Source organism: Vicugna pacos, chromosome 11 (genome assembly GCF_048564905.1).
Source record: "Vicugna pacos chromosome 11, VicPac4, whole genome shotgun sequence".
Taxonomy (NCBI): Eukaryota; Metazoa; Chordata; class Mammalia; order Artiodactyla; family Camelidae; genus Vicugna; species Vicugna pacos.
Genome location: NC_132997.1, coordinates 53,480,359 through 53,495,640, shown reverse-complemented (window position 1 = coordinate 53,495,640; position 15,282 = coordinate 53,480,359). Strand labels below are relative to the sequence as shown.

Sequence of the window (15,282 nt, the reverse complement as noted above, 5' to 3'; positions counted from 1 at the left end):
AATTAGTAAAATACATTCAGAAGAAGGAATATCAAGAAAATGTTTTTATTCTCCTTTTAATATAGGAGAATGCCACAGTATACACAGAGAAGTACCACTATAACTGGTAATCACGTAATGAAACTGTTATAAATACTATAAATAAACAATGGGACCTTTTTTAAATCTGTTCAAAACTAGTCTTCTTTCTTTCTGACTGAAAAGATAATAACATAACTACCAAGGACTAAATGGGTGAAGAGATTAATTAAGGGGATATTACAACTTTTACTTTATAACTGAGAATGACAATATTTTTAAAAAATCCAAATTGTGAGGGGGAAGGGTATATAGCTCAGGGGTAGAGTGCATGCTTAGCATGCACGAGATCCTGGGTTCAATCCCCAGTACTGCCATCAAAATAAATAAACTTAATTATCCACCCCCCCAAAAAAACAAAACATCCAAATTGTGAAACTCCTCAAATTAAATTATGTTCCTTTGATTTAAATAGTTCCTTCAAAAATTATTTGGCAAGAGTATAATCCAAAGTATGAATAACACATATGGTAAAAATGGTAATAAGCTTTCTCAAATACTGTAAGCAAATCACCCCCAAAATAAACAAGAGTAACATATTATCCTAAAGGAGAAATATGTAACTAAGAGAGCATTATAACCTGTTTTGTGTGTGTGTTGTAACTACACAGTGCCTAAAATAACCTCCTCAGCATGACGATGATAGAGATTTTAATCCTTTGTGTCCAATATCGCATTCTAGTCTCCAAACAAAACTAAGTACATTTTATTACTAAACTCTAGCCTTACGAAACAAAGATAAATAGAAAAATATTTTGCCTTAAGACATTTTATGACAATAGCTATATTTTATTAATATTTTAATAATTATTATATAAAATATGAATATACTTAATATAATTGAAATATATTTCATATTCATCTCAACAGTATTTAAAATATTAAAAAACTGTAAATAACTGAAATGTTTAACAATAAGAGAGTAATCACTTGTGGTACAATAGTAAAACAAAATATTATGTAATCACTAAAATATGTGTGAAAGTGTTTAACAGCATGGAGATATCCTTGTTAGAATGTTAGTGAGTAAAAAGCAGGCATTAACAAATATATTTAATAGCCTCTCAAACATGTCTTCAAATATATATATATAGAAAAGACTGGAAATTAATGTACCAAACATTAATAGTGTTACTCTTGGGAGGCAGAATTATAAATGAGATTTCCATAATTTAAAAAACTTTTACAACATTTATATTTGTCTGTGGGGAACCTTTAAAAACAATGTTCCATTACAGATCAAGTGAACAACTACAGTTTTCACACATTTTTTTTCAAAGCCACACTTTAAAGACTTAATTTCCCTACACAATTTGAAATGTTAACATAAAAGGATGTTTTTTGGCTTATATAATTTAACTCCTTACATAAAACTACATATTTTAATAAAGTATTTTAAAATCACTAATTACTAGAAAACTACATCTCATCTCAATTATAGTGTAAATTACCATAAAAAAGATATAGCTTATGTTAACTGTGAAACACTGTCAACAGCAATTACAATAAAATTTCAAATATGTATTTCTGGTATATTTGAAATAGAGTCAATGGCCGTGTGCCAGAGTACACATATTCAATCAGAAGTGTCCGTAAAATGGTAAGAGGACACTATTCAAGTAAACTCGCAACACACCTTTAAGTCCTTCACTTCTTCAGAGCCAAAAGTGCTTTAAAATAACACAAGATTAGGTTTTCAGGCAACGTAACTAAACGTTCAAAATTAAAATCGTAAATAAAAACTTGAAATGCTGTCGTGAAAAAGAACAGCATTCTCCAATGTCTTACCGAAGACAGTTCATCACATCCCAGCAACGTGTAGTAATCGTCAGTATCCTCCGACCTGTAGTTCAGTATCGCGTCCATTTAGATCACTAAAGCAGCTTTTCTTCCCTCTGGAGCCTTTTGAGACCTGGCTTACAGCAGCTCGTTTCAAATGGCAATAACTAGATTTAAGGCTGGCCACAGTCAATACACCAGATGTCATCCTAGACCTTTGTAAACTCTACCTTTCATTGGCTGTTTACACAAGAGAAAAGAACAGGCCACGTGACGTGCCTGGGACTGCGCTGCCGTGCCGCCTGGGATCTGTAGTTTGAGTTTAAGGGTTGCAGATGAACCTTTGTTTTCATTAATTAACAAAAACTGTCCGTTTTCACATACCTCAAATTGGCCATCTCTTCATCTCCTATATATTTTTTATCTTCTTCCCTTTTTTTTTAAGGGATAGAAGAAAACTCGAAGCAATTTGAAGTAGTAAAATCGTAGGATTTGATAAATATGAGTAGTGGGCACTTTTCTGAGTGTTTGGGATATTTCATAATTTTTAAAAAATAGTTTATTTAAGCGTAGAAGGAAATCTGCAGTCCTGCATACCTGAGACTGAGTAAATTTTTATTTATCTGATAATTCATGCATGTAACAACTATTTATTGAGGACCTAGTTCATGCCCAGCACAATCATCAGAAAAGGTGTGGTAAACAAGCCTTAGTTCTTAGGGAGTTTACCTTCTGAAAGAAGGAATCAGACAAGATACATGCAAACAAACAGTATCATTTAAAATAGTGATTTGTGACACGAAAGAAATAAAACTGGCTAATGAGAAGGAGAACTGTATGAAGACAGGGGTCAGATGGCTGTGCAGTTTCTCCTGGGCTCTCTCCACACTCAGGAGTGTGACAGGCCTAGGGTATGTCCAGCAAGTGTGTGGTTTAGCTCATTGTGGCTCTAAGAAATGTAGGATTTAAAGAAAGTGAGTGGTCCAGGATACATTTAACTGCCTTAACCTTTAAATGCCTTCATAAAGTGTCACCTTGGAAAAAAACACTTTTCCATTGAATTCACCCACATACATCTTTTTTAAGGTTTATTTCCAAAAAGAAATAAAACAGTAAAGCACCATTTTCACTAATCCTTCATTACATATTATTTCTTGCCAAAAGTTTGGTATAGAATTTTAAAACAAATGTCAGACACTTCCAATCTTCGGCTCCTACAAACAATACTGCACTGAATACTCTTGTTCTTAGGATCTTTCACTCATGCTGGCACGTTTTTTTAGAAAACAAAGTTAACATGTACTGAGTTATTAGGGATTTATTGAAAGCCTATTGGATACATACTAGCACAGTATCTGTAGTTTTGCTTTTTTTTTAAGAACGCTATGATAATTTCTTTTGCTCCCCTACATCTCGTAACTTCAGTTTTAGCAAAATTATTATTACATGTAAGCATAATGTATGTGACAGAATAAAACCAACTAAAGGTTTTCACACCTTTCCTCAATAACCTAAAATTAGGCAATTCTAGAAATAGACTACATCTGCATCATATTGTATTATCTAACATTTTATTTACCTAACTGTGGCCTACATTTCTGACACTTTGGCTCTGAATGGCTCCTCTCTCCTTGGTGTCATAAGCTCACAGCACCCCTTGGGATAAGGGTATTGATTTAAGAGAAAGAGCTCATAATTCAATAAGCACCCAATTGAAGATGTCCTTTATATTGTGATGTTAGATTTATGCAGGATTACTGCTTATTTTCCTCATTTTGTTATCTCCACATTTACGTTCACTGTCAGAATTCAATAAAAAGCTCTTTCTCATTTTGATTTAAGCCTTTGGGATTTTGTTATTTTTTAATAATAATGCTGATGTGATGAGATCTCATCCTCAAAATGAAAATGTTGAGTTTGATCAGGCCCTTGATGAAAATGCTTGCAGTGTGATTTTACACTCAGAGAAAAAGTGCCCAACCAGTCCTCATGTTTGTCTTATTATAAAAACTAACACGAATCTCACATTTTTGTTCTCAAATTTTTTTTATTTTCATCACTGTTGTATATTCTCATGTGTTTTAGCCTTTTTTTAAGGACACAGTATTCAAAGGTTTATACCAAAAAAAAGCCGAAGACTTGCTTCATATCTCCTTCTGCCTATAAGCAAATACTGTAAAACATTTTAGCTATTTCTTCTTATATTTTTCACCATTTTTCTAAATGATGTTTATATTTCAAAACTTCTTTTAAGTGTAATGTATTGCACCATAGCATCCACACTAAATCCTTGATCAAATAACAGCAAAATGGCAAGAATACATTATCCAGACCTGATTAAAAACCAAGTCTAAATTTTACCAATGAGACAATCAAAAAAAAAATGTTTGGGGCCATATTTGTATATACTATATATGAATATAAGGTATATATTATATATAAAATAGTCAAATGCCTATATGTAATACTTAACTTCCATTATTTAGTTATATATGAAATAATCAAATGACCTATAATATTCAACTTTTTAAATTTACTCAATCTACATATTTAAAATAATATATTATGTGGCTTAAAGACTTAAACTTAAGATAAGACACTATAAACCTCCTAGAAGAAAACACAGGCAAAACAGTCTCTGACATAAATCTTAGCAATGTTCTCCTAGGGCAGTCTACCCAGGCAATAGAAATAAAAGCAAAAATAAACAAATGGGACCTAATTAAACTTATAAGCTTTTTAGTATATGTGCTACCAAAGCGAGCACTAAACTTACACGCTTTTGCACAGCAAAGGAAACCATAAATAAAACAAAAAAGACAACCTACTGAACGGAGAAAATACTTGAAAATGATGCGACTGGCAAGGGCTTAATTTCCAGAATATACAAACATCTCATACAACTTAATAACAATAACAAAAAATGACCCAATCCAAAAATGGGCAGAAGACCTAAACAAGCAATTCTCCAAAGAAGACATACAAATGGCCAATAGGCACATGAAAAACTGTTCAATATCACTAATTATTAGAAAAATGCAATTCAAAACTACAATGAGGTAACACCTCACACCAGTCAGGATGGCCATCATTCTAAACTCCACAAACGATAAATGCTGGAGAGGGTGTGGAGAAAAGGGAACCCTTCTACACTGCTGGTGGGAAAGCAGTTTGGTGCAGCTGTTATGGAAAACAGTATGGAGAATCCTCAGAAAACTAAAAATAGACTTACCATATGATCCAGCAATCCTACTCCTGGGAATATATCGAGAGGCAACTCTAATTCGAAAAGATACATGCACCCCAATGTTCATAGCATCACTATTTACAATAGCCAAGACATGGAAACATCCTTAATGTCCATCAATAGATGACTGGATAAAGAAGTTGTGGAATATACAATGGAATACTACTCAGTCATTAAAAAGTATAAAATAATGCCATTTCCTACAACATGAATGGACCTGGAGATGGTCATTCTAAGTGAAGTAAGCCAGAAAGAGGAAGAAAAACACCATACCATATCACTTATATGTGGAATCTTAAAAAAAAGACACAAATGAATTTATTTATAAAACAGAAACAGACTCACAGACACAGAAAACAAACTTATGGTTGCCAGGAAGGAAAGCGGGTGGGAAGGGATAAATTGAGAGTTTAAGATTTGCAGATACTATTATATAAAAAATAGATAACAACAACTTTATACTGTATAGTACAGAGAACTATATTCAACATCTTGTAGTAACCTATAATGAAAAAGAATATGAAAAGGAATATATATATGTATATGTATGACTGAAACATTATGCTGTACACCAGAAATTGACACACTGTAAACTGACTATACTTCATTGAAAAAATAATATATTACTGCAAAATCATATTAATTTAGGAAAAGTGCTATTCTTCCATTATATGAGAAATTTTGTAAGATTACAGGTATGAGGCATCAACCTTTTCTTCTAAAGGATGAGCTGGGGAAAAACTTTGCTTTATATTTGAACATACATAATACTTTTCTCAATTTGGGAATTCTACTTCAACCATTCTTAGCTTTTAAAATCATTTTCATAAGTTTTTCTCTTTTTTAAGTTTTATATTGATTAGAAAAGTCTTCAATACTTTTTTAATAAATATTAGCAACCTTTTTGTGGTATTGTTCAGAAAAAACAATAATACAAGATAAGCATATGTTTTGAGAAAAGTTAGAAAACTGCTTATTTATTTCTATTCTTTTCCCCAAAACTAAGCTTTAAACCTGCCACAGCATCTCATGGTAGGATATATACAAATATACTTTTTTTTTTTTTAATTTTAAGGTTTTCTTTTTTTTTTTTTCAGAGAAGAAGCCAGCACGATTAGCCACCTAGCAGGAAACCCTTATACTCATCAACTTTTCCTTTGCCCTCATTACCAATGGTCAGGGCATGGACAGCCTGTAATCTCTTCCAGCACGGGCAGTAAAGGACACAGAACTGCTAAAATTGGAGACCAGGGTCAGAAGACCACAGCTGTCGCAGAACCTACTCTCATTCCCCTCTTTTAAAGTCAAAAAACCAGCACTGAGCCAGGCACAGAGGGCACTCAACAGACACCACCAACAGAAAGGTGGGCGCAGGGAGGAGGTGCGGGAAAGGTCCAGAATTTGAAAGGGACAGGATGAACCCTTAAACACGGGGAAACACTTTCAGCAATTCCTCTCCCCACACTACCAAGGACAAGTGCACAGGCAGCCCACGATCACTTTCGAATGCAGGGGAGTCGGGTATATTTTTAATGGTCATTGGATTTGTCTCTCTAATGATGAAGGTAATAAAAATCATGCTGGGACCACTCGCCAATATTTTGAACAAATGATAAGTGATAAAGCTAGAGCCATTCCTCCTTTTACCAAAATAAATTACAGATAACCAAATAACTCAGAAGCCATAGAAAAAATTTAATGTGACTATATAAAAATGAAACATGTGTGTGAAAAAAATACAAAAGCAAAACTGGAAGGTAAATAACATACAAAGAAAAAAGTCTCGATACAACACTGTAATCTGACTATACTTCAATAAAAAAGTATTTTTTAAAAAAGTTTCAATTCCCAGAATAGACAAGCTAACTTTCCTAATTTACAGAAAGTGCAGACAAATCAGTAAGAAAAAGATTAGCAAGCCAATAGTAAAACTGGGTCAAAAACATGACCACTTTCAGAACTATAAACAGCCAATAAACATATTTTTTTCAATAAACATATTAATAAAAGTGCAGCTTCTTTCATAGTTATAAAACTGCTAATCACTCAAAGGAAGATAAATTGTTCACCTCTCAGAGAAGAAAAATTTCTAGTTTGATAATACCCAATGCTAGAGCAGAAGTGAGGAGGTAAACACCTTCATACATTGTCAGGTAAGAGTGTAAATTGGTACAATTTGGCAATTTGGTGGTATTTATCAACTTTTATGAAGCATGTATCTTGTTGACTGGACAATTTTTCTCTACAAATTTACCCTGTGGATTTACAACAAAATATATTCAAGGCGGTCACTGTAAAATTCTTTGCAACAGAAAAAAAAATTGGAAGCAACCAAAATGCCCCTTGACTGGGTGGAGAAGAGATTAGTACATGAATAAATTATGGTATTTGTGGAATGAACCGCTTTACAGCCATTAAAAAAGAGATTAAGATAGCTCTTTTTGTGCGGTATGGAAAGACTTCTAAGATGGATTATCAAATGAAGCAGGAAGGTTGAAAAGAGGATGATAGCACTACTCTTTTGTGTACTTTTTAATAACTTTTGTACTTATTGAAAAAACCGTATGTAAGTGGATCCATGCATTTCAAACTCGTGTTGTTTAAGTGTCAACTGTATGTACATTTACATGAAGATTTATTTCTTTAAAAACCATACAGGTATTTTCCATTTTAGGGAGGGAGCTGGGCAAGTGCAGAAGAGAGGCTTTTAGTTTCAGTTTATATCTTTCTGAACTATTTATATGAAGTTAATATAGTCATCCCATCACTTTTGTTCTCTTTTTTATACATTTTGGTAAACCTTTTTTTAATTTAATTGATGTATAGTCAGTTTACAATGTTATGTTAATTTCTGGTGTACAGCATAGTAATTCAGTTATACGCATATATACCTTTTCATATTCTTTTTCATTATAGGCTATTACAAGATATTAAGTATAGCTCCTCCAGGCTATACAGTAGGACCTTGTTTGGTATCCTTCTTAAAAGAGCAAATATAATTTGTTTTATTCACTGGTTGAAAAAAAAATCCTAAAAAAAATACATATTACAAAATATATCGTATACGTCACACAGAACTACTAAAACAAAGTCTGCACCTGAGAACGCCGCAAGCCCGACCTCAGAATCCAGGAGCCGGAAAACAACCCAGTCTCCTCCCGCCGAGAGGCGTTGCCAGTCGGTGGACTACAACTCCTATAAGGCATCGCGGAAACTGCCGGGCGACCGCGGACGTCCCAGTTACTTCCGGCCTCCAGGAAACCTCTCCGGAAGTGCCTTTCTTTAACAGCAAGTGTCATAGAGTTTAAGCGGGAAGGAAAAATAAACTGCAACTCAGCTCAAATGAAAAGGAGAAAAGCTGAAAGGTAAGAGTCTACAAGCCCCAGAAGCTCTGAGCGAGGACAGAAATGAGGCAGCCCGTAGGTGGGCTCCACGCGGCCGCCCCCAGAGTCCTCAGACATGCAGCTCCCCTGCCTTTCCCTTTTGCTTCCAGTCTCGCTCCAAGTTCTCTAGTGGGACAGAAAATTGGCACCTTACCCTTGCTGTTCTTCGGAACCCGAGGCTCCAAGGCTCCAAAGCGAAAGCTTCAGAAACTCCCTGCAACCATTCATTCTGATTTCACACTGCGCAGGCCCCCGCTGCCCACTTAGGCTGAGATCCTGGACACCAGCTGTGTTCTCTGATAAAAAGGCCTTGGTTCAGATTTAGCTCCTACCTCTTAACTTATTTTCCTCAGAATCTCCTGCTCCGTTCCAGCATAAGATCCGATGGAAAGAACCTGTCAATACCTTAGCCTCCCTATGTTACAGTCCCTCCATTTTATTAGGCTGCCTAATAAAATCCCTCCCTGGCTGCCAGAGCAAAACATCATTCTGAGACAAGAACAGGATATGTTAAAAAAAAAAAAAAAAGAGGGGAGAGGGTAGTGCTCAAGTGGTAGAACGCATGCTTAGCATGCACGAGGTCCTGGGCTCGATCTCCAGTACCTCCTCTAAAAATACATGGATAAATAAACCTACCGCCCCAAAAAAAGAAAAGAAAAAGGAGTCTTGGTGTTAAGTTAGACATAAAATAGAATTTGTAAATGATTCCTTAAAGGCTGTTGAATCACTGAAGTTTTAATCAAGCACAACAAGAAATGCTAGTAACCCCTTTGTTAATGTTTGAGGATATCCATGGGTCAGGGGCAGGGGGTATATGGGAATTCTATGCTCAATTTGGCTGTGAATCTAAAATCACTCTAAAAATTGTTTATTAATTTTTAAGAATAACAGGAAATATAGTCACGATTATTGAGCCCCTACTCTATGCCATTGGTAAAGCTAGCATTTGAACCCTGCTGTTTCTGATTCCAAAGCTCATAGTGAAGAAAATGCATAAAAAACGCTACATCAAATTACCTGGCCAGAATTTTGGCATATCATAAACTTCACTTGACAAGGCTGTTAAGAGACCTGATTATTAGCATCAACTCTCCCCTACCTCCTTGTTGAGCCACACTTCCTTGATTTGTGAAGGAGGCTATCAGACCAGAGCAATGATTGTCAAACTTGAAAGTGTACACGAATCACCTGGTGATTTGGGGAAGATGCAACTTCTGCATAAGGAATTCTGGGTGAGGTCTGGGATTCTGCATTTCTGACAAGCCCCCAGTTGAAGTCCCTGTTAATCCAAGGACCACACTTGGAATAACAAAGGACAGGATGACTCTAAGATCCTTTCAAGCTCTAACACTCTCACAGTAGATCATTCTTTCCCCCTCTAATCTTAGCACCTTTACTCTTAAGGAAATATTAAAGGCTCTGTCAAAAAGGATATTGACTGAAGTAAAGATTCCTATCTGAAGCCAAATAAATACTTTTTTTAAACTATAAAAATAATGTCTCTGGAAAGACACACAAGAAATCCATGAGTAGTTGCCTTCAGGGAGGTGGACTTAATGGCCTGAATGTAGGAATGGAAGGTAAACTTTATACTTCTATACCTTTTGCATTTTTACTGTGTGTGTGTATATTTTCTCTTTAAAAGATAATTCATTTTTAATGATCATATAAAAGTGGTTAATATGCCATTTGTTAGTAAAAGGAAGTCACCAAGTTATTAGTTTGGTCCTCCTATTACTATAACATTTCTTTTAGACAACAAAATTCCTTGAACAGTCACTTGATTATGTTCGGGAAATAAGCACATAAATATCTCTCTGACATTTTAGCTTTTTCCCCTTCTCAAATAGAATTACATTGGAGTATATTGGTAATATAGTAGTCAAATCAGATATGATGGTAGTTTTAGGAAAATAGTGACTTAAGGGTATTCAGCTGGGCCAAATAATTCATGAGATAACTTCTGGCAGTAAGATCTGTGATTCTCCAGTCCTATGAGTCCTGATTCCTAGAACCTAGACCAGTGATCCTCTACTCTGACTATGCATTAAAATCATTTGCTGAATGACTATATATATATATATATATATATACACACACACACACACATACACATAAACATATATATACATATTTGTATATACATACAGACACACATACTGGTGCCAGGGCCCTCCTGTAAACCAATTAAAATGGAGTCTCTAGGGGTGGAGCATGGGAATTTTTTTAAAAGCTTCCCCCAGTAATTATAATGTGCACCAAGGTATGGCCTAGAGCAAGGATATTAATCTGATACATGAATGAAATAAAAACAAGAAACTTTTAATGAATACTTTCTGTATCCTAGGCCCCATCATCCTCTTTGGAAAATTCAGAGAATCCATTTGATTCAGTGATAAATTCACAGTTACTATGTGATTCTGTGAAAGCCCAAGCTTGCCAGATGAATGTTTGCCAAAAGGAAGTGAAATCTAAATATAAACTAATACTCCTAAACAGCTTCATGGCTCAGCAAAAATCTTTCAGCACTGTATGTGCGTGGCACTGTGAGAGATATAAGAGAAATCTGTTTTAGTGTTTCCTCACAAGAAATTTGCATTGTAATTAAAAAGACAAGACTGAACTTGTGACCCTCTGATCAAATCAGTTCTACCAGACCATGTTCCTAAAATGTTGTGAATTGATTGACATTCTAAAATTGGGAGGTTTTGCATAAAACTCCGAGCTTCTGCATCCTCTTGAGAAATTGGAAGATCGGACAGTTTGAGGTTTATGAGCCATTCCCAATGGCAGCATTTGTCTGGAGCTGAGCTGGGAATCCCCCTTTAGATGAGGCCCGTGCTGTTGAGTTTGTCACAGTGTCCTAACTCCCTGTTGCTCTCTGATACTGATGTCAGCTGCCAGGCATTTACCACTTATATTTTTATGATAAAGTCCAGAGGAAAGTAAAATATTTTTTGATTCTTACTTTTATCAAATGTAGAATAACAGAAGATAGAGCAAGATATATAAGACATATTCCTTTGAGAAAATAAAGGCTGAAAACAAAAAAATAACCAAAAAAATGTTTTTAATTATAAAAATATATAAATATAAATAAAAATTTTTAAAAATTCAAGAAAGACAATTATATCAGGTTCTCTGTGCTTACATCCTAGTCCCTGTATGCATCTGAATCTATGACCCATGATCTACACTGTTTATATATTCAATATCTATCCAAATAAAAAACTATATGGCTAAATGCAAGCAGTCTAAAATCATACAGGGATTCTGTTCCAAGCTACCAACTCACCGGCCCTGATCCTACTTTATGGCCCTTGTGCCTCAGGTTGACCTCCATCTGTACAAAGGGGGTGGTAACAGTACCACCTCACAAGGTTGATTTGAGGATTGAACAAGATAACATTAGTTAACGTGGTATCTGGTACCCAGTGACAGCCCTCTAAATGTCAGCTATTTTTATCCTGCTCACGAAGTGCCAAGGGATGATTTAAGGAGGAGGCAAAGTGAGCTGTTGGGGAAGCTATTGTAGAAGAGGTGAACTGACTAAGAGGAGTGGAAGATGTAGCTTGTCCAGGTGGAGAAAAGACAGGGCAGTAAAGACCTGAGCAAGGGCTCAGAGAAGTGGTGAATGGGGCCTGGATATCTAAGCCTTACAGTTGTAAGACAACTGCACTGGAGTTTTCCTCAGGTTTTAATTTTAAAATCTAAAGACTTTACTGGCCCCTGCTTCATGATACACAGTAAGTGACTGTAACAATCACTACATTGATTTTTGGTTTTCCCCACCCACCATTTGGCAAGGATTACACGATTGCAAGAATTCAAACTCTTGAGTATTTCAGAGTTCCATTAAAGATAATTTTAGCTCTCACAATGAGATGCTTGTGCTTGGACACAGCCACCAGCACTACCTCATGACTGCCCCTAGGGGGACTAGAACCAAAGGAATCATTATGCTTCTGGGTACAGTATTCCTTTTCCTATATTCTTACCCAACACTCCATATTAAATTCTTTTCTCCTTTGCTGTATATTTATTATGTGCTTTTAAATATTTTAAAAAATCCAAATACTACTGGAAAATAGGAAATTAAAGAGTCCTATTAACCATCATCCCTACAAAATAGCGCCTTATGTTGATAAGATTCTTGTGTGTCCTTCCAGATATTTTCAATTTACATATACATGTGTATTATTCTTTTATTTAAACCCATTATTTGTCCCCTGACTACCACTCTGACTTTATCTCCTACCATTCTTTGCCTGCTATGAAGACTATATTCTAGATCTTCAAACTTGCCAACCTGTTCCAGCCTCAGGACCTTTGTGCTCACTACATCATCTTCCTAGACCACTCTCTTCTCAAGTTATCTTCATTCAGTGTCAGTTCATATGTCACTTCCTCAGAGAGGTGTTTTGTGACACCCATCAAGTAACTATTCCCCAGCCCAAGTCACTCTCCATCACCATGTTTTACTTTCTCCTATCATGATTTGAAATTACCTTGTTTTTGTGCTACTCACTACTAAAATGTAATCTCCATGATAGCAGGAACTTTGGCTGCCTTATTTGATTCCATATCACTAGTATATAGAACATAAATTAGGGACCCAAAAGTATTGTTAGTTGAATAAATAAATGAAAGAGTACTGTGCATACTATTTTGCAACTTTTTTTTTACTTAATGTATCTTGTACAAGTTGTATTTTACTTAGTGTGGATAAGCTTTATTTTATTTCATTCATATTCTTAATTTTTTTAATTTGTCAATTACAATGTGTCAATTTCTGGTGTACAGCATAATTTCCCAGTCATGCATATACATACTAATCTTTAAATTTAATTTCTTTTAGGTTAGATATTCAGAAGCCTCAGAAATAATGTAAAAAAATATTCAGTGAAAAGTCTCACTTCCACTTCTATCCACCATCTACTTAGTTCCCACTCAACCAGGTAACCATTTATATTACTTTATTGTGCATTCTTTATACAATTTACACATACATCTATATTTTATTCTTATGTCTTCTCTTTTTTCACAAAACAGTAGCATGTTACTTATATTGTTCTATACCTTCATTCTTGGCTGCATGTTATTCATAATTTATATGGATTTATAATTTATTTTGTTCAATTCTCTATTAATTGACTTTTGGTTGTTTTCAATTTTTATTATTGTAATCAATGTTGCAATAATCATTTTTATGCTTGATGATGATACAGTGGAATAAATTCCTGAAAGTAAAATGACTAAATCAAAAGATACATGTATATTGGGTTGAGAAAGATCTTAACAAATTTCCCTCTAAGAGAGTTGCCTCAATTTCTGTTCCCACTAGCAGTGTACAAGGGCACCAACTTTTCCACACACCCTCTCCAAGTCCTAAATTTTATAGACTTGAAAATGTTTGTCAATCTGATGGATGAAAAACATTGTTTTTATTTTCATTTCTGTAAATATGAATGAAGTTGAATACTTTTTCATATTTTAAAAATAGCCTTATTGATATATGTCATATACCGTATACTTCACCCATTTAAAGTATATAAGTTAATGGTTTTTAGTATATTTACAACATCAGCACAATTGTACAGATGTGCAACCATCACTACAATTTTAGAACATTTACATCACCTCAAAAAGAAACCTATACCCTTTCAATATCACTCCTCTATCCCCCCGTTACCCTCAGCCCTAAGAAACCACGAATCTACTTTCTGTCTCTATAGATTTGCCTTTTCTGGATATTACATATGAATGGAATTATATAATATATATAGTGGGCTTTTTTGTGACAGGCTTCTTTCACTTAACCAGATTTCAAGATTCATTCATGTAGCATGCATTGGTACTTCATTCCTTTTGATGGGCAAATAATATTCCATTATATGGATATGAATTTTAAAATCCATATTGTCAGTTGATGGACATTTGTTCTGTTTCCAGCGTGTTTTTTTTTTAACAACATAAAATTTTACAGTAGGCAAGGGCCTTAGAATTACGAAGATGAGACAACACTTAGCAAACAGCCTCCTTAATTACTATAACTGAGAGTCCATTCTGATGGGTAAAACATTAGGCTAGGAAGCACAACACTAAAAACACCAACCTTGCCACAGGAGGGTTTTCTGTGTAATTTTAATGTTTTTCTTCTTTGAGTCTTAGTTTCTGTATTAGTCAGTTCAGACTGCCATAACAAAATACCATACACTGGGTGGCTTAAACAACAGGAATTTATTTCTCATAGTTCTGGAAGCTGGAAAGTCTATGATCAAGGTGCCAGCCAATTTGTTTCCCAGGTAAGGGACTTTCTTCTGGCTTGCAGATGACCACCTCACTGACCTCACATGGCAGAGAGGGGGAGCCCTGGCCTCTTCCTCTAATAAAAAGTCTTCCTATAAGGACACTAATCCCACCATGGAGGCTATACCCTCACGACCTCATCTAAACTTAACTACCTCCCAAAGGCCTCACTTTCACATACCGTTACACTGAGGGTTTGGGCTTCCATGTATGATTCTGGAGGGACTCAAATATTCAGTCCATAATAGTTTCCCAAATGTAAACTGACTTCTACCTACACATCTACTAAGGAAGAGTGAAATAGCATCAAGCTCTTCGAATTTCTTGGGGACATGTTTACCAGGTCATATAAAACAACTGTGCTCTTTAAGGAAAAAAACAAATAAATGGATACTTTCTACATAGTTCCTGTGGAATATATACCTCAAATATCAATTATTCCATGATATATCTACCCTTAAGTTCTTAACACAGACTAAAGCAAGC

General features: G+C 35.0%; 2 protein-coding genes and 1 non-coding gene across 4 annotated transcripts in view; 1 reads left to right on the top strand and 2 right to left on the bottom strand.

The window, feature by feature from the left end:
* The window catches only part of DNAJC12 (DnaJ heat shock protein family (Hsp40) member C12), a 29,923-nt gene extending 21,587 nt beyond the window's left edge, over window positions 1-8,336 (bottom strand). Inside the window, exon 1 of one of the 2 annotated variants that reach the window (XM_031682187.2) lies at window positions 8,203-8,336. In XM_031682187.2, the coding sequence (XP_031538047.1) occupies window positions 8,203-8,310 (108 nt within the window). In that variant the 5' untranslated portion in view covers window positions 8,311-8,336. Of the gene's footprint in view, window positions 1-1,866; window positions 2,098-8,202 lie in introns of those variants that run through there. The other variant, XM_015246630.3, reaches the window with a different exon arrangement.
* Window positions 6,487-6,618, bottom strand: LOC116282392 (small nucleolar RNA SNORA71). Its single transcript, XR_004191907.1, has one exon. It is a non-coding gene; the product is annotated as a small nucleolar RNA SNORA71 (small nucleolar RNA).
* The window catches only part of SIRT1 (sirtuin 1), a 57,579-nt gene continuing 50,546 nt past the window's right edge, over window positions 8,250-15,282 (top strand). Inside the window, exons 1-2 of the mRNA XM_072971426.1 lie at window positions 8,250-8,469; window positions 13,346-13,445. The gene's annotated coding sequence lies outside the window, so the exon portion shown is untranslated. The remainder of the gene's footprint in view (window positions 8,470-13,345; window positions 13,446-15,282) is intronic.